Genomic DNA, 20,508 nt, shown 5'->3' with positions numbered 1-20,508 from the left:
TTTTTACCATTTCTCGTAAAAAATTCATTTATTGATGTGCCTTTTCTAATGTTTAGCAATAATAATTAAATGTATCAAGGCCATAATTTATTAAATAATATTATCACTTTTGTTTCTAATAGTTATATTTAAATTTATAAACTAGGAAACAAACTTACATTACTAATTTGGCAAATTTATTATCAAATACCATGTTCACACGACGGCATTATTCTTCATTCACGTTCTCATTCGTCATTCAACCCCCAATTACGAACTGAATTACATGATTCGCCATACAAAATTTCAAATGCGAATTACCTTGTCGTACGTAATTTAGTTTGAATTACCTTATGAATTACGAACGAATGACTGTCATCTCTAATTTTTATCGATTATTTATGTATCAAAATCAGCTGTCCAAACTGAATTACGAATGTTGTCGTGTAAACAGGTTGATTCGCAATCGTAATTCAAAACACGAATTAAGTAATTCAGACTGCCGTGGAAACATGGCAAAACACTTTTCTAAAAGTTTCCGAAATTCATGTATTTATGTTATATGCATTAAACACATTCAAAACAACAGGCTACACGACCACACGAACACAAATTCTGCTGGCTGCAGTTGTAGTCGTGTGGCAGCTACTGAATTATTTTAAAGACGACAGCTACAAAGTAAACAGCTGATTTATAATTCAGTGGTGCCACTTTAATAAAAAATAACCGTACAAAATTCCGAAGTAATTAAGATTGAAACAATTATTTTGAGTAATAATATATATATATGGTTGTAATTAATTACGTACCTGTTATTAATTTATTTCAATATGGTTAATTTCTATTGTTGTCAACTACAAAACAGAAATAGTATTGCTAATATAAAAAAATGTAAATCAAATTAGTGCTTAAAAAATATATTTTTTTACTTAATTAAGAGAAGTTTCTGATAACCATGTTGAAATAAATTAATAACAGGTACAAAATTAATTATAACCATATATATATTATTACTCAAAATAATTGTTTCAATCTTAATTACTTCGGAATTTTGTACGGTTATTTTTTATTAAAGTGGCACCACTGAATTATAAATCAGCTGTTTACTTTGTAGCTGTCGTCTTTAAAATAATTCAGTAGCTGCCACACGACTACAACTGCAGCCAGCAGAATTTGTGTTCGTGTAGTCATGTAGCCTGTTGTCTTGAATGTGTTTAATGCATAATTCGGCTACATCAGCATGAGTAGTCGTGTGGCCATGTAGCTCTGCTGTCGTCAAAATAATCGTCTTCATATAAACGTTTGCATTTTATTTTTGACAGATTGAAGTTGGTAGACTGCTGTCTTGAATGTGTATGCAATAGTATGCATATTTAGTTTTAGTATAATATTGCAATTAAATATTTGTATAACAATCTAAAAAGCCGACTTTTATCGACTATTTTCGACTTTTATCGATTTTTTACACTTTTATCGACTGTTCAATTTTTGAGATAACTTAATCGATTATTCGACTTTTTTCAGCAAAAAGTCGATTCTTCGAACAGTCGAACAATCGACTCATAGAACCCTACTTTATATGTTTTTCACATAGGCTAGGTTTACACCATGATTTTTACAACGTCGTTTTTTCTTAATTCCCTTTTGAAGTTGCTTCCAAAATCATGTTGCGTTTATACGATGAATTTTGGTTTCATTCCTTTTTTGCAGCCAGGGTTGATTTTTATTGTTTAATCGGTTAATCTTCTTTATTAAACTTCAAAATCAGGAAAAGAATAAAACGGAATAAGAAGAAAAGAAATTAGTATAAAGAGAAATCTGAAAAAGACACGAAAAACACAAATCATGGTGTAATGATATACAAGGTGACATTAATCAAACAGCTGATTATTTTTTTGCTCGAGTTTGTTTACAACTTTAATCTTGTCAAATTTTTTTTTTGCTGTAGTTTCTATGCATTATGTCAGCTGTTTTTGACACTATAAAAGTTATTTGTTTTTGTATTGTTGTATTTGTTGCGGTAACGCATACACCAAGGCGAATTTATACAAGGTGGAGTCAGTCAAACAGCTGATAATTTTTTTGGTTCTAACAACTGTCAAAGCTTGTTTTTATATTTAAATATCTACATATTCTAAGCTTATTAACATAATATTTATTGTTTACATAAATAAGTAAAGCCCTCACTATTCAATTATCTACACTATATTAAGTTTAAATACTTATTTGTTTAATTTTTAACTTTGGTTTTTTGACATTTGTTAAGACCAATCGTTGTTTTTGTAGAACTGACACCACCTTGTATGAATTTGCCTTGGCATACACCTTATAATCCTTACGCCATGACACAAATCGAGTCTATTTGTTTACCCCCCAAGCTTCTCTATACCGATCGCCTACAAACAAAAAGAGACATTGCAAAAGCAACGTTGTAAAAATCATCATGTAAACGCAGTGATACACTCGATTATCATGATAATACTATGATTATCACTCTACTGCAAAAAGTTGTTCACAAAACATGAGGATTCTATGCTCAATAAGCTTAATGAAAAATAAAAATAACTATACTCAGGATTGTATTGCTGTGTATTACGTTTTTTGGCCTGGGTGGCATTTCTATTACAATATGGATTAACAAATAAATAAATAATTATGTACACAACTGAGAAATTCTATTGACAACACCATATGTTCATGTGTGGACCACAGAAACATTTATTTGCTCTATGAATTATTAAATTCAAAGATTTTTTTCCAAAAATAAGAAAAAATAATTTTAACAAATTTTTTGAAAATTCAAATTTTTATAATGCAATAATCGAAAGTAACCGATATAATCCTAAATATTTTTACCGATTTTCTATAAATAATATTGATTAAATAAATTTCTGATGGGTAAAGAAGAGAAGAGTAGAGTTCATTCAAAAGAAACTTTCTTTAAAAAATATTTACGAACAAATCAAGGTCTTCCTGACATGCCTAAGAATAAACTCCAATTTTTTATGTTTTAATCAATGATTTTATTTTTGTATTTATGTATTTCAAATTATTGTATTCATTAGTAATAATTCTTCGCATTATTCCATTATTTTTATTCAATCTACTTGAATTCCCAAAAAGATACTTTTCCCGATTTTTTTTGTTATGTATACAAATGCTGTAACTTATACACCCACTTTTTAATTTGACAATTACAGCAATTGACCGATTTTCTAAGGTGTACAACAATAAAACACAAATTTCGATATTAAAACTTTCTAAATAGCAAACAAGTCTATTTAATTTAACTCAAATTCTTTTTAAACAACAAATAACTATAAAAAATCTATAAACATGGCTAAAATGGCATTTCAGCATCAGGCCGGCACGGCCATGGAGTGTTTGAGCGTAAGTAATATTCAATGACATCATGGGTGGAGTTAATGATAGTGGCAATGATTTTTAATCCTCTATAGATTCCAATAACGCTACACAAAGAGCAGGATTACGATCAGGAGGGCAGAGAGATCTTAAAATGTGGGTTCAAAATTGGTGGAGGCATCGATCAAGATTATAAGAAAAGTCCACAAGGTTATACAGATTATGTAGGTGTTTTTTTTATAAAAACATGGGATTTGGTTATTAATTTTAAAACTTATTTTGTCCATAACCAGGGTATTTATGTCACTGAAGTTCATGATGGTAGCCCAGCTGCACGTGCAGGTTTGCGTATACACGATAAGATTTTACAGTGTAATGGCTATGATTTTACCATGGTCACTCATAAAAAGGCCGTAAGTTATATACGGAAACATCCAGTATTAAATATGTTGGTGGCTCGTAAGGGAGTAACCTCTACATAAGTGTTTTATGAATAGAATTCAGCTGAATTCTGATAAAAACCTCTTGTCTACCTTTATATACAAATTAAGCAATTGTTATCGTCTGCATAATCATACTCTACAAAAAAAAAAATAACACGACGCTATCTTTATCTATCCACCTAATACTCGGCAACTTATTTTACTATTTAACAGGCGTGTAATCCGCTCAAGCTTTTCTTGTTGTAGTAGTAAACGTAATTTTATATTCCACGTTATGGAAACGCGCCTGTTATACACTATGCTTAAATTGTGCACATCCAAAAATTTCAATTTATCGGATGATAGTATAATTAAGCAACTTTTAAAGATCTCTTTTTTTCAACTTACTTTATTTTAATGCTATTATTTTTATAAGTTTTAACTATTTCTACTACATTTTCTTCAATTGTCGATCAAGCCAATATAAATATTTAATCCGTGGCCAAATTATTGCTATAAGTCTATGCTCTTAAACAAAACAATTTAATAAATATGTAATTAAAACAACAAAAGATTTATGTATTAATTAAATGTACATTAGAAAAAGTAACACAAGCATTTATATTTAAAAACAAAATCAGAAGAAAACAAACTTTATACTTTTTATATGCACAATTTGTAGTACAGAGCAGCATTTCATTCATGACTATTTTATTATCTACATCTTTGTTTAAATTTTCAATTCATACATACAAACAAAAATATAGATTTTTATGAAAATATCTAAACAAAATAGTATTTTATGTGATACAAACAAAAATAAAATGTGGTTATTTTAAGCATAGAAAACAATTCTATAATAAATACATACATTCATTATTATTCATGTGTATTAACATTATTAATTTTAAGAAGTTTTATTTTTTTATTTGTTAATAAAAGTAATGATTTGTAATTTATATTTAATAAATGAAAACCGTTTCTTATTTTGCAAAAGTTTATGGTGTTTTATTTATTTAAAATTTAATTTCTTATTAAATAATAAACAAATTTCTGTTACATATCGCCCAAGTAGTGCAAGACTCTTATAACTCCACAGCAAAATAATGACAAGGAAGTAGTCCGTCCAAGCTGGGGTTCAACTGATGATGAGGATTGGTTCGATTTATGTAAATCATATGATTATTTTTCATTCAATAAAATCTTATTGACAAAGTTTAGCTGTAGATATATAAATATTCAAGTTTAAAACCTTTTTCCCAGTATTCTGCATACAAATTGCTTACGTTTCTGAACGCTTCGTTTTATAAAATGAGGCCCTAAATATGCACAAAAAACAAAAGGAAAATCAAATTTAAAAGCTTAAATTAATTAAATTGTATATCGAGGAACTATATTCAATACCCTCTATCTTGGATTTTCCTGAAAATTAGTTTTTGATTGCAAAATATTCATCAATCAAGTAGAAATTTCAAAGAAGAAATCTTGGTTGTGTTCGTAAATTCAGTATGATTGCATCACTGCAGCAAATTAAAAGTTTAGCGTTCGAAAAAGCATATTTGCGATTATTGCTTTACGTCAAACATTTGTTAATGCAAATTGTTGGCAGTGATGCCGCAAATTTGTGCAACCAATGCATCATTAAGTTATATGTTGCAAAAGTTTGCAGGTCGTGGCATCAGTGATGCACAAATTTACTGCATTTACGATTTTGAATGCAAAATCCATAGATTACAACTAGATAGGTAACTGAGAGCCAAAAACCTAATTCATGAGAATGCATTGCCATGAACATATTTTGTTATTGTATTACCCGCTCTATGTATATTTCTCTATGGCAAAATCCTCCATCTTCTTGAATAATTACTTTTCAATACCATTATTTTGTTTAATTTCCTCTTATAAAATAAGTTTTCTTATTAATTTGGGCATGCAGATCACGAATCTGATCAAATATTATAAATTGATTTTCAAGATATCACCCATTTTATGTTTATATATTTCACCCATGATACAACAACATAAGGTACACCCAGTAGAAAATAAATTCTCAATTATACAATTCTTGTAACGCCAAACAAAAGCAAATATAAAAAAATATGAAAAAAAGCAAAATCAAAGTTTGACGTTATAGGGCTAAATATTGAAAACTCTCCCTAGTGATTCTACATTCTACAATTATTGTATTATGTATTTCACCCAAATTTACATTTATCTTAAAAAATAAAATGTAAAATACTTTTAGATAAATATTGCTTTGACCTTCCTGTTCAAATTAAACCATATACAAGTCATTCTGAACCGAACCCTTATATTCTGGTATATAATTATGTATTTATATAAAAACGGCTTCAAAGTTTAACCAAAATTTAATTTAAATGATACAACAAATTTTATTTTTTCAATATTTTTTTTTATTAGAAAAAAATCTCACATTGACAATTGACGCACTTTAAATAAATTATGTAGAAATGTGTGATAGTATCAACTGATGTTATTATCTATCAACTGAAAAGTGCTTTTTTAAGATGAAGATTTAACAATTATTTTTTTTTAACATAGATCATTATATTATAAATCGAAAGACGCATCGTTCCTTCTTCAGTTTTTCTAATAAATCTAAAACGATTTTTTCATGCTAAAACTAAAAAAAATCTTTCCTTTCTCGTGACCCGAAAGAAATTTGTAATATGATGCACTGTGTGTTGTTCTTCGTATGTAGCAGGAAAAATAATTAATAATGGAACCAAAATCGGAAAAGGGAGGGAATTTTATAAATTTTGAAATGTATAAAAAAATTACGTTCCTAAAAGCTTAAACAAATAGCATTTAATGTTTTTTGTTCTTGCCATAACGTTCGTATTTGCTTTTGGATGAGTGCCACAAAGCCAAAGGAATGGCCAAGGAAGGCAAGGTCATGATGGCAAAAGCGACCCAATCGAAGAAGTGAGAGGAGAAACGCTTGTTGAATTCGCTCAAGTTGACAATACCACCCTCACCGGGTTCAGAGCTAATGGCCAATTGCAACTAAAAAAAGTGAAGTAAAATTGGAGAATGAGTAAGTAAATATCGTAAATTAAATATGTTGATTTTTTAATACCTTTTCAGCTTCTTCTACTGGCTTGTAAGAGATCTCGGCAGCAGTGAAATTGAAATAACCGTGAGATTTGGGACGCACAACCAAGACATGGGTGTAGTTGGCTTGAGGAGCAATACGTTCAACGGTAGCAGTGGGTTGACCGCCTACAATATCGAAGGCTTCAGGGTGGAAACCGTTATCGACCAACTTGATGTTGGTGGCAGCACCGTTGCCTACATTGAAAATAGTGTAACGAACCAACAGGTCGCTCTTCTCAACCAAATATTTGTTTAAGATCTGTTTGGATACCAACAAACGGGCGGAGGTTTCTTCATCAGATAAGCACACATTGACGGCTGCCAACAAGGCGCAAGCAACTAATAAGGTTTTGAACATGCTGCAATAGTAAATAAAACAAATATAATTAGATTAAATTTGAAGAAACACTTCTGCGTGTCACAATGAAAAATAGTCTATTAGATGCCGCAAGATTTGTTGACGTGGAGACAGACTTTCATTTTAACTGTTTATTTATTTAATTATTTTGGCTTTTGTCTAATAACTAACTTTTCATAAAGTTTTTTATTAATACTTTTAGTAATGACTTACATTTTTGTTAAAATTTATTTAATATTTCTTAAATTATTAGAAATCAGTCTTGATTGTATCCACTTTTTACTACACTGCCGCTTTTCAATACGACGTTTCACTTTTCAATGGGAACGATGAAGTGTTGTGACGTGTAAACTTCGTCTAAAAATGTCAATATTCGTGTAAAACGAGACCTAAATAAAAGCTTCTTGATTTCTCAACCCAAACAGTCTCGAAATACAACTCTGCAAGGTAAGGCAGAGTATACCGGTATTACCAATAAAGATAATACAGGTTATAGGTAATAAAAATCAAGTCTGAAAGATAATACCGTTTTCGTTGATAAACACTGTACTGGATATAAATACTTTTATTTTTAAAAACAAAGGCATCTTAAAAACTACTGTATAAATCCTTTTTTTTTAGAAAAAGTAACTAGAAGAAAGTTACTCTGTTTTTCTTTTTTTAATACATTTTTTTTTTAAAGAAAAAGTACCAACCAATACTTTTCAAAATCTGGCATCCCTGCATTATTAACTGTCAAAAACTTGCCGCCATGTTTACAAGAAAGAGACTACGAATGTAAGACGTAAGAGAAAAACAAAGCCAACTATATTAATGATGACAGCGTTGTAAAAATATTGCTTCACAAAAATTAATTTACAATTTTCTTCAATTTGACATTAATTAAATGTAAAAGACAGGCATTTAAATAGATTATAAATATTTATCTAATAAAAAACAATAATTTTTAATGAAATTTCAGTGTAAATTTTGCTGTTTTATTTGTGTGTACTACTAGAAAAATGCAACACTGAGTATTGCTGTAAAAAGAAATCGCAGTCGAGTTTTATTCGTCGAAGAAAATTCACGTACACATTCGCTGACGGTGTGAATTTTTTTCATTTTTATAATTTTGTTTAATAATATAAACAAAGTTTGTTGTTTTATTACCAAACAATACGGTATAAAATCAAACATTCACAAAAGGCCGCACTCCCCGCAAAAAGTATTTATAATAATAATAAAACAAATATATTAAAAAATTGATAATAAAAAAGGCAACCAAGAAAAAAGAAGAAAATTTCGTTTTTTGTCTTTTACAAAAAAAGTGCAAAAAATTTTAGTATATCCGTGTAACAGTGTGAGGGAGAGAGTGTATGTGTGAGTGAGAAAAAAAAGAAGTGAAAGAGCAATAAAAAATATTTAAAAAGAAATAGTAAAGCAAAAGAATAAAGGCAAAAAGGAAATAAAAATCAAAATATAATTAATTAAAAAAGTGTTTCAAACAAAAAAATAGATGAAATTTCATAAAACAGAAAAAACAATAAATAAAACAAAATTGTTGTAATATTTAATAAAGCGGTTAATTTTTACCAGCAAAAAGATTTATTGAACCGACTAACAAATAACTAACCTGTTTAATTGGCCACAAAAGCAAATTGGTGTGTGTGACGACAGCAAAAAAACAAAAAGCGGATTTTTATCTTTAAAAAATATATTTATTTAAACAGGGTAAGTAGAGTGAGTTTTGTGATTACTGCTTGTTAAATAAAATAGATACATTTTTATAAACAATGCGTCTCCATTAATTTGCGTTTTGTTAAGTTATTAAATAATATTCTTTTGTAAATTTTCATTCATTTTTTTTTATAGATAGACAGACAATCAACCCCTCCTCCCTTTTTTTTATTTAAATTTTTTGCTTTTTCGCTCATTTAATGTGTTTTGAACCGGTCTATTTGAACTGCGCTGTTTCGTTAATACTCACACACAAACTTACGTTTGGCGCTTTCTGTTTAATTCCTTTTTTCTGATGGTGTGTTTTGTTTTTATTTCGTTCTTTTTCAATTTTAACGTTTTTTTGTGTGCCCCATAACGACTCTCTCTGATTGTAGTTGTTGTTTGGCAGTTAACGTCAAAGTATTTTGACGTTTAATTTTTTTTTCTTCATTTATGTTTGATTTACAGCATTAATTAAAAATCAGAAACTCACAGAAGAGTTTAAATGTAAAGTTTGTGCTAGTTTAAAGAAAAACTTTTATACATTAATACTTATGTATGGATTAATATTTATAATTTTTTAATAAAATCTAGTTTGCTCCTACCCTCACTAACTTAAAATCTTAAATATCTTTTGTAATAAGTATCCGGGGTCGAAGAAATGGACAACACATATTTAAATTTTTAATTTTTCAGAAATCGAAAATAAAAATATACAAATTGAAACATAATGAAAGACATTAGTGTTTTTTTAGTAACAATTGACAACAACAGAATACACTCATATTTTTTGTATAGATAAACAAGTGTATTGTGCATAGTTTAAGCTCAAAATTCATTTTTCGGGTTTATACCTACCTATAACCCGAAAAATTAATTTTGAGTTGTGTCACTTTTGAACTGGGTGTGCGAGATACAGTGGTGGCCACCAATTTAAGACAAATACTTGAATTTTTTTCATCAACTTAATTTTAAGTGCGATATAGCCTAAATAAAAGGACCTCTAAGGGTATGAAATTTATTATTAATGTTTCTAGTTTCTGAAAAATGTTTGGAAAAATCGGTAAAACATATATGGACAAAGATATGTGGAAATACGTTGACCCACCTCAGCGAACATCCGCTGTTAATAACATGATATGACCGAAACTAATGGAACTAAAAATACGAAATTTGGTCCTAATATTCTATAATAATAAAAATATAATGATATAAATGTGAGAAAATATGTTTATTTAAAAAAAAATTTTTTTGGTCAAGTTGTAGAAAAATTGTATGTGTTCGTGGTGGATATGTATGAATTGACACAGTCGAATAAAACACACATGTGTGTTAAAACAGTCCTCATGCATACATATTTGTGGAAACATTTGAAAAAATAATTGACAATCACGTGGAATTTAGCAAACGATTTTTGTCTTAAATTCCTGGCCACCACTGTATATTTTGTCAACACATTTGTATGATTTTTTGATTTCTCAAAAAGGATCCTCGAAAACTACAGATTTTCAAAAACCTATAACATCTAACATTTTAAACGTCCCTACCCAATATTTTTGCATCATTTTTATTAGTGAGAAAATGTTGAAAAAAAATTATATGGTTGGAATATTTAAGCCCTAATTTCATATAGCTAACCAAGCATGCATGAATTGTTTAAATTTAGTTTACTTATGTTTAGATCAGTTATTTTTAAAGTATATTCGTACTTAATTAATTAATAAAGATTTTATACAGATTTATTTTGGAAACACTTTTCTTTAAAATTCTGATTAAAACTAAACAATAATCCAAATTTTAATTTCATTATGTTATTACATAAATTTCACAAATTCTCAGAAAATATTAAATGATCAAATTGTAAAAATATTTGTTTAAATAAAAATAAATTACAACTAGAAAATTATATTAGGTCAGCACTTTTTCTAATTATTGAAAATTGAATTAAATTTTGTGCAGGTTTAATATATTTTCTTTAATTTACATTAATATGTACATTACGCAATGAATCAAAAATATTGAAAATACATACATCTGATATAGGCATAAAAATATAAATAATTTAAAACTTCAACTAACACTTGAACTATTCTTATTAGGTTTAAATAAAAATGCCAAATCCCTACCGTAATGTAACAAACTTCGGAAAAATTTTAGCTCAAACAAAAGTTATGACTCATTCGAATTTTATCGCAAATATTTCATAATACTTTACAATTTATTACACGCCGAATTTTAAAAACAAAGCATGCTTATGTATACTATATACTAATAATGTATACTACTACGTGAAAAAACGTTTAGAATAAGAATTCATAAAAATAAATTAAATAGAAGTATGTATATCATGATATAATCTTTGAAAATCTGAAGATTATTGATTCAAATGTCTCTACATAGTTGCCCAGAATTCACAAAAATTAGATTCTAAATATAGAAAACAATACAGGTCAGGGCTATAGTCGGAAGCTTTCGTTTGACACAGCTGATAAGGTTGATACAATAAAATAGAACATTTTTGCTTTTCGATTGTAAATGCAATATTTCTGATAACATAGATACAAAACTAGTAAAATTCGTAGTGCTAAAGCAATTTAAACAAGTAAGAAAGTAGGGTGGTCAAGCCCGACCATGTTATACCATACACTAAGTAAATAAGCAAAAATATTTTTCTTTTAAAACTTTAGTAATTTATTTTCGTAAAATAAATTTTATCAAAATTTGAAAGTAAATTTTAATTAGGCTTTAATTAATTTTTATTATAATTTATTTGTAATAATTCCAAGAATATCACTGAATATTAAAATTTTGCGCACAAGGTTTACATTGACAGCCAGCCATCGTTTAATCGACTCACAATGTGATACACCACCATTATGATGGAGTAAGATATAATGATTAATGATAGTTTTGTGCTAAACTTACAGATATTGAAAAATATATAGTTTCTGCATTATTTATTTTTTTAGATAACTTAAAAAGAAAAAAGTACTTTTTCCCCAAAAAAAATAACGAAAAATAGCCATTTTTAAATTTATGCATAACTTTGGACTCAGTCATGATTTTTCTTCCTTTTTTTATATATACATTTCTTGTTAGTCCTATAAAGTAAAAATGGAGAAAATCGATAAATATTTGCAACCGTGGTCATCAAAAAACTGGAGTAGGGTGGGTAAAAATGTTAAACATGTATTATTCAAATGCCAATATCTTTTAAGTTATAAGAGATGATTGATAGCCACGAGATCGGAACACAAACGAAGAAATATTGTTTTTAAAATTGAACATACCCGAGGTCTCTTAGCAAAAGAGGTCCTGAGATCCAAATCTTCTCGTAAAAAACCGGAAGCTCGATTTTGATTTTAGAACCATGGTTTCTTCGGGAAAAGTTCTTAAAATTTTCCGTAGATTACGAATTTGCTATACGCTTTACCACGTTTTTTGAGCCCGAACAAATTGACCCACCCTAATGTGTATAATAAGGATTCCGCATGAAAAATGGTGCTTACGTTTTGCATAATAAAATTGTGATAAGTGAATTGTATTATACTTTAAGATTTTTAAAAGATCTTTCACATAGTTGAAATATTTGACGCAAAAAGCGTAACCACTTTCTCTAAAATTGGAGTTTAAGAATTACCCTGGATTTCTGATCGATATTTTTGCTTGCCTTTGCAAGGCATGGATACACTGTCAAGAACTTACTAACTCTGGTTTACTTTCCGCTTATTGTACTTTTACAGTTAAAACTTAATCTGGCAGTACAGTTAATTATACGATACCAAATAGAGATTGTTACTTTTTAAAAATAAGTAGATTTAAAGAAAAGGCTAATTCTTAAAGACTGCAGTAATACATATTAAGAAAAAAATACTTTTTTTTTTGTTAAAATGGGTAAGAAAACAATGGACATTTGTATCAAAATGCGTGAGCAATTTTTAAAATTGTTGTTGTAATGGTGAATTCCTTGAGTTCAATTGCTAAAATTGTTGCACGTGCCTAGTCTACAGTGCAGACTGTAATATAAAATTTGTCTGAGTCTCAATCCCTAGCAAGTAAGCCAAAAGCTGGACGTCCACCCAAAAATTTCCCCACAATTTGAGCGATTTATAAAAAGTGTTGTTAATAAAAATCCTAAAACAACAGCCGTGGAATATTAATGTCCATTCAGAAACAGTGCGAAGTACTTTGAGAAAAAACGGACTACATAGCCGCGTACCAAGAAAAAAACCATTAATATGAAAAATTAAGAGAAAAAAGCGACTCGACTTTGCACTTAGGTATGCGAACAAATCAGAATATTTCTGGGCGAATGTGTTTTTTAATGATGAAAGCAAGTATGTACAATTTATTCGGTTGTGAAGGGAAACAAAAAATTTGTTCCCGAAGAACCTCACTCCAACATTTAAGTTGGTGGTTTGGTCATGGTTTAGTTCTGCATGTCGGCGAATGAAGTTGGAAAACTGCGATTTGTGGAAACAAATATGGAACGATTTCTTTATTTAGACATTTGAAAAGCAGTTTGAAATGTGGGTCTTAGTGGCGCCTGGTATTTCCAGCAGGACAACGACCCGAAACAGACTTAGAATTTTGTCAAAGATTGGCTGCTCTATAACGTCCCCAATCACCAGACCTGAATCCTATAGATCATTTATGGGCATTTGAAAAAAGTTACAGAAACAAACAAGAATTTAAAGATGATTTAAAGTATAAGTGGAATCAAATAACTTCTGAGACAACAATAAAAAACAGGTATTTTCAATAAGTAATCGATAGAGATCAGTAACTGAGGCAAAATTAAGTGCAATAAAATACTAATAAAATAATAAATAACTGAAATTATTTGTGTACATTAATCTTTTTTAGAGTACGTATAAATATCTGTGCTTTGAAATAGGCTTTTGTGTTTTTTTTTTTTTATAAAATTGAAGTTTTTAATTTTAATTTTAAATTTAAATATTAAAATAAATATTTGTGAAAATTGAAGAATTTTTAAGGGGTACGTACTACTATATTATCTGTGTAACTGTATGTCCTCATAAAAATGGAGTTATGTTTGTAATTAAATAAAGTATGAACAATTTTCCCCAAGAAACCATAGGTCTAAAATCAAATCCTATCTTGCGCATTTATTTCGTCTTTTATCCAAAGATATTTCAGTATAATTATATATTTTTTTAATAGTTTTTTTTATTAGATAAAAGACAAAATGCGCAAGATAGTATTTGATTCTAGACCTATGATTTCTTGAGGAAATTTTCTTAGAATTTTCCGTATATTGCGTTTCTGTTATACGATTTTTTACTTTTTGATCGTCCATACAAATCGACTCAGCCTAATGAACATTCCAATTTGTAATACAAAAAACTAAAGAACCGAAATCAATATTACCTCATTATAAAAAATTTATACTACAACTAATTTATTAGTACGACAATTTAGCTAGTTTCTGTATAAAAAACAAACAGATTTAATGTGCCATTTACAAATATGTACATATTTCAATGCAAAGTTTCCTTTGCCTAGAATTTATGTAAAAAAAATGGGATTTAATAAAACATCATGTTAAAAAATATGCTAACGTGTAAGTTTACTTTAATAACTATTCTATTCTCTTTGACAAGAGGAATAGTAAGTAATAAACATCATAAAAAGAGCAAAAATTACATTTGTCAAAATGGTGGCTGGGGGTGTTTAATATTGGTTATTGCTGATATGTACATAGCAATGGTATTTCATATTTTTTATTTCCGAATTAAGATATGCAAACATAATAAATAAATTAAAACTGTATATAGATAGTACATATTGTTTTGATGATAATTAAAAAAAAAAATTCTTTTAAACAAATTTTAAATACCTTCATAACCTCGAAATTTCTAGAGCAGCATCGATATATTCAAACAAAAGTAGCAGCAGCAAAAAAAAACATGCTTGTTATTGTATGACCCCCTCTCTCTCCACTCACCACTTAATAAAATGTATGTACAGATGTATAGTGTAGTATAGAGGTATGTATAGTGTTTTGTATATAATCTGGTGTATGTACTATTGCTGTTGTTTTATTTTTCATTTTTACGAGTAAAGATACCAACAATCAACCAACCAACCACTCTCCTTTCCTCAGGTCTATATATTGGACACGACACATGAACACTCACACTAGTAAACAAACACACACTTAAGTCGCATTCGCATAATTGTTGGTTGTAGTTTGATTTTTTTCACTCATTTAGTCATCTATATTCATTGTTGTTGTTGTTGCTGTTATTTTCTTCTTGTGTTGCTTTTTTTGTTGTTTCAAACGTTTGAATTTATTGACCCCAACTCTTTTTTTTTAATTTAATCTGTATATTATTATTGTTTTTGATTTTTTTGTTTTTAACTGTACTAATTTTAATAATTACTTTTTATACCTAATTAGTTTTACATTTAAATCATACAAAATAAAGTTGTGTTTTAAACCTGATATTTAGTTCAGATAAACTTGAAAAATAATTACGTGTACTTTGTTTTCTAATATGCCATACAAATCTTTACTCTTAATTGAATTGAAAAAAGTCGACTAATTTACAAATTTATGTATTTTAACGCTTTTTTATAATTCTTTTTTAAGAACTCTTTAAATTTTCTTTTTTTGTTAATTTTATATGTATTTTTTTTATAAAAATACCAACAATTGTGCACTTGTTTATTATTTGTTTATTTTCAAAATTTATTATTGTTCCACTCATTAGTCTTCTTATCATTAAATTCTACAACTATTTAGTATATAAAGACAGATATTTAAAGAAATGAATTCATTGGAACATGAAAATCATTTATTTTTAAATACCGTTACGTTTTTACCTTTTAAATAAACCGGATTGCAAATAAAAAGCAGTTTAGTAGTTTAAAATTGTAACAACTCTTTATTTAAAATGTCCACGTTTATAAATTCGCAGAAATACACACACTATATAATGTACAAGTATACACACGGGTAATGCACGATGTTTCAAATTAGACACATACACTACTGCAACCGCACTCACAATTTATACACACTGCCATCTGCATCTGAGTAGCCTAGCTTGTTCTTAACGGTCAAAACTCGTATACACTAATACCCTAGTGTGCATCGCTTCGTTATGCGTCGGTTTCGAAGTTGCGTCTTTTAAAATTTCTGTGATTTCGAAGATGTGTTGATTTTGTTCCAGTTTGCGTTGCATAGCTTCGAAGTAGCGTCGATTTGCATCGTTTTTTTTTCTTCAGTTTGCGTCGCATGGCTTCGAACTTGCGTCGTTAGTATTTCGATTTGCGTCGTTAATATGAAAATGTTTGTATTGAAAAACCACATTTTCAGCAAAAATTTTGAATCTAGGAACCAATTAAATGAAAATCAAAACAAATGTATGGAAAATCGTTCTTCGTTTTGCATCGTGTTTCTCCGGTCCCAATTACCGACGCAAACCGGGGTATTAGTGTAATCGTAAATGTATTTAGTTGGAGCTACGAAATTGTCCTTCAACTTCTTTAGGCTATAATTCGTCCGATACCAAATTTCCCTGTTTTTGGATGAATCCTGTTTTGAAATTGCTCCCAATAATTTTGAAAGCTCTTATTGAGTTTTACAATAATCTTCATGGAGTATTGCCTCCAATTCATGATCTTCAAACTTTTTTGGCTGGCCTGGGCCAAAAAAACAAATTCACTATAGGCTTTGGAAAGCAATAGGTCTACTTTACAGGCACTTTTTTCAACGTAAAGCAAAACTTTCTGCATTTAACGATTCGTTGGTACATTTTCAAAGCAAAAAAAAAACTTTGTTGTTTACACAATAAAGTTCAATATCTAAGTGATAATAAATGACTAATATGCACCATTTAAAGTGAGATATATGTAAGCTATTAAAAACATCTTGTCCTAGATCCTGTCATCCGAGCAGTCTGCGAACTCCTAGAGCTATCAAAGCTGTGGTGTATCGAGTTTGAAGAAATTCATCCCGAAAGTAGGAAATGAATAAATTCACCCCGAAATAAAATGGATATATCAAAAGTATTAGACTAAAAATGACTTGGGAGTCTAAGTTCTCAAGAGGCAAATGAAAACATATTCGCAGATCAGAATCTTTCAATTAAAGTCTACGCCATCTCGACAAGCATCGGAAGTGTTTTCTACAGTGTGTGCTTCTTCTGTGATGGTATGGTGGGGTGTAGCATTTGATGTGTTAAAAAAGCTTCAAATGTGAATCCACAAAAAAAATTAACCCTGGACCTTTCATAACGTAGAAAATGGAAGAGGATATAACAAACTCATCACATACCAGATTAAAAAGCAATTTGCTCAAGTTCTAATTGTTATTGGTTTAATTCTGTATGATTTGATTAATTGTGGTATGTTTTATAGATAATTTTCACACAAATTTGGAATCCCGAAATCCTGCATATCGGCATTTTCTCCTTAATATTTATACTTCACATGTAGATCAAAAATCCCATTCAAAGATCCCACTGTGATAGTCAAGGGGTAAACAGCAGGTCCCACATTTGACAGTTCCTCTATAGTTCTTCAAAGGAAGGGGCGCCAAATATAAACTCCTTTATGGTGACCAAATCCGGAAATTGACAGAATAGTTGAGACACCGTCTTCTACTTTACCTTATAAATGTTCTTTAAATGTCATTGAACCGTAGCGTCCTATCTGCGGAAGCCCAATCAGTTTCGGTTGGGCAAGCTTTTCAAAGTTAGCGAGCGGAATTATGATATTTATAATAAAATACTTTTTGTGTTGTTAGACAATAGATCAGTAAGTAATTTACTTTATATTTTAAATACGGTTGTATTTAAAATATAAAGTAATGGTGGAACATTGGCGCAAATAAAAAGTGATGTAGTTATTTGACACAGATAACGTAGAAAATGGAAGAGGATATAACAAGAACAAGCGACCTGAGCCATCCATACAGGACATCAAACGCTATAGCGCGCTATCAGTCAGTCAATCCTATCCCAATATTTAAAATTCGTTTGAGATAGTCAGATATTCGAATAATGTACCGATTACCTATTTTCAAATGTAAGTCAAACATGTCTTCCGTATAGGGACTTGTGTACGAATCTAAATATTTAACAAACAGTATGGAAAAGTTTGATGCACTTGTTTTAAGTCTAGCTCTATTAGTTACCCAGCTCAATGATGTTGAGGTACCAAAAACTTCTTTTAACTGAGTTCGGGTATTAGGTGATTGCTTTCAGGCAAGTTTAATCATCTCTAACCACTTTGAAAGAAATATGAAATAATTTCTTCAAGCTACTTTTAGAGCAATCAACTTAATGAAAGCAGATAGGCAGGAGATGTCACTAGCTTTCTTATGGAGGCATAGTCGATTAATATTAGCCGAGATGCAATTAGGATTTTACATAAAACTTGTTCAAGACATTTCATCACATTGTCTGCAGCTCGTGCATGTAAGTATGCAGACAATGTAAATATGTATGTAGTATATAATATATGTGTTTATATAAAAAGTTCCCTATATACTTTAAGTAAATTGTGTAATTTCAGTTTTCTTGAACATTTTTTTTTAGTTTTTTAATTTCTTACTGTGGCAATTGTTGTGGCATTATTTAGATGCTGATTGTGTTTTCTCTGGCCGTACACATGCAAACATTTACTAACAGACGGACATTTACATATTTCTTATTCTTTCTTTTATTGTCTTCTTCGTTTTATTTCATTTTGTATTCCGTCGGTGCATCAGTTCGTTTGTCGTTGTTGCATTTTTTCTATGTGCATGATTCTAAAAGAGTGTGTCTGTGTGTGTATATTTATTTTTTTTTGCATGTTTGTTGTTGTTCTTTGTTTTATGGTTTGTTTCTACTCGATTAGTTTTTCGAGTGCACTTGCAAAATACAAAAATTGAAATGAAAAAAAATTATTGAGCCAATGAATATTTTTTATAACAAACGGATTGATGTCAATAATCTTTATTGTTTGTGTGTTGTAGTTTAGGTACGTTTTTGTTGTATTAGTTTATCGTTTTAATAAAAAAACTAAATAGGTACATACATACTATATGCAAAGTGCATTCTTTTTCAATTCAATACATAATAATTTCTAATTTTTATTTATTTTTTTTAGAAATAAGTAGGTATGTATTACTATTAAGTCTTATATAGTGTGTATTTACTGGTATTTCCGTTGTATTAATGCAAAGAATCACGTGTAAAGTCTTTAGTACAGGTTCATACATATTTTTTGAGTTTTGAATTTTTTTCGTACAAAACATTAGAAATTGCTAGTCGAAGGTCATTCGGAGAAGATTTGTTCTCCTTATTAAAGAAAGAATTCTTCCACATTTAGTCGTAATATTGGGGTTATTGAAAACATTATGGAAATCAGCATGGCTAAGACCGAACATTTTACTAGAGTATATAGTTTGGTGTCCAAATACAAGTTTATTTTTAAAAATTAAATAATATTAAGTAAACTTAATTTATTTAGGCTTTATTATAAATAAATAAGTAAGAGAGCTATATTCCGCTGTACCGAATCTTATATACCCTTCACCAAATAATACTTCAAAATACAAAATTTAAAAATTTCTAGGTAAACAAAATATATTTTTATTTTATTTTTTGAAAAAAAAAAGTTGTCGAATTGTAATTTTAAATAATTTTTTTTTTAAATTTAAAAAAATTTTGTTTGGTGAAAAAAAAAATTCGGGTTAAAAAATATTTTTTCCGATATACGTCGCTGCAAAGGTCTTTGAAATATCTATCATTAGATATCCATATTGTCTATATTACTGACTTAGTAATCCAGATATAAGTCAAAAATAGGTCAAAAATCGAGATTGTCCTGGATTTTTCCTCATATCTCAGCCATTTGTGGACCGATTTTGTTGATTTTAAATAGGAAACTACTCGGAAGCAGGATCCCGAAGATATCTGGGGTCTTCATAAAATTGATTTCAACAGACGGACGGACAGACAGACGGACATGGATCCGCTAACTTATATATAACCTTCTCACGAAGGTGAAGGGTATACAAATATTTTCATGTCACAGAGTGTGTTGACAATTTCTGTTTCTTTGACATGATTGGCTCAGACGATATAAGCCTTAAGGTTGTGGATCATTTTTGGATTGATAGTATAACATCGGTCTTAAACGTAACCACAAACACGTCTAAAAGTGTGAAATCGCAACTCCAAGTCGGCCAAAAGAACCATTGTTAGATGAGCTGTGTGACATGGTGAGACTCTTGACTATGGAAATAAGTTTGCAATGTTTCCCAACGTTGTTCAAGCATAAAGAGACCAGCAATAGGTGCTTTCGACCAGGAGAGGAAAGTTTGTTGCTCCTTCGTGAGATCCTCGACTTTTTTTAGAGCCGAGTGCCTCAATAAAGGGGTGGTGCGGCTTCAGGATAGGAGGGTTCCTTCACTAGTCCTGACCGCACAGTAGGCATGTGTGAGGCATCTTAGAATCACTAGAGACAGGGGTTTAACCGCTTTGACGGCTTGGGATTTAGCAGCTTGGGAGGTACTTGGGGAGAAATCCAGAGGTACCTCGCCGCTTAGGTCAC

The 20,508-nt window shown here is 29.5% G+C and overlaps 3 protein-coding genes across 5 annotated transcripts in view; 2 read left to right on the top strand and 1 right to left on the bottom strand.

The window, feature by feature from the left end:
- Positions 1-3,176: 3,176 nt before the first annotated feature.
- On the top strand, positions 3,177-4,760 carry LOC135953643 (tax1-binding protein 3 homolog). Its single transcript, XM_065503603.1, has 3 exons — positions 3,177-3,369; positions 3,438-3,566; positions 3,636-4,760. Exons 1-3 carry the CDS (start codon positions 3,316-3,318, stop codon positions 3,822-3,824), a joined length of 372 nt encoding a protein of 123 aa, XP_065359675.1. The 5' UTR covers positions 3,177-3,315; the 3' UTR covers positions 3,825-4,760.
- A 1,395-nt stretch (positions 4,761-6,155) lies between these two features.
- SsRbeta (signal sequence receptor beta) lies at positions 6,156-7,606 on the bottom strand. Its single transcript, XM_065504524.1, has 3 exons — positions 7,453-7,606; positions 6,865-7,240; positions 6,156-6,791 (listed from the first exon to the last, which is right to left on the bottom strand). The coding sequence occupies exons 2-3, from the start codon at positions 7,237-7,239 to the stop codon at positions 6,594-6,596; spliced, it is 573 nt and encodes a 190-aa protein (XP_065360596.1). The 5' UTR covers position 7,240; positions 7,453-7,606; the 3' UTR covers positions 6,156-6,593.
- Positions 7,607-8,164: 558 nt separating this feature from the next.
- simj (simjang) overlaps positions 8,165-20,508 on the top strand; it is a 130,575-nt gene continuing 118,231 nt past the window's right edge. For all 3 annotated transcript variants that reach the window (XM_065502842.1, XM_065502840.1, XM_065502841.1), the window contains exon 1: positions 8,165-8,949. The gene's annotated coding sequence lies outside the window, so the exon portion shown is untranslated. The remainder of the gene's footprint in view (positions 8,950-20,508) is intronic.

This window comes from Calliphora vicina, chromosome 3, assembly GCF_958450345.1.
Source record: "Calliphora vicina chromosome 3, idCalVici1.1, whole genome shotgun sequence".
In the NCBI taxonomy this organism is placed as follows: Eukaryota; Metazoa; Arthropoda; class Insecta; order Diptera; family Calliphoridae; genus Calliphora; species Calliphora vicina.
This window is presented reverse-complemented; position numbering and strand designations above follow the sequence as displayed.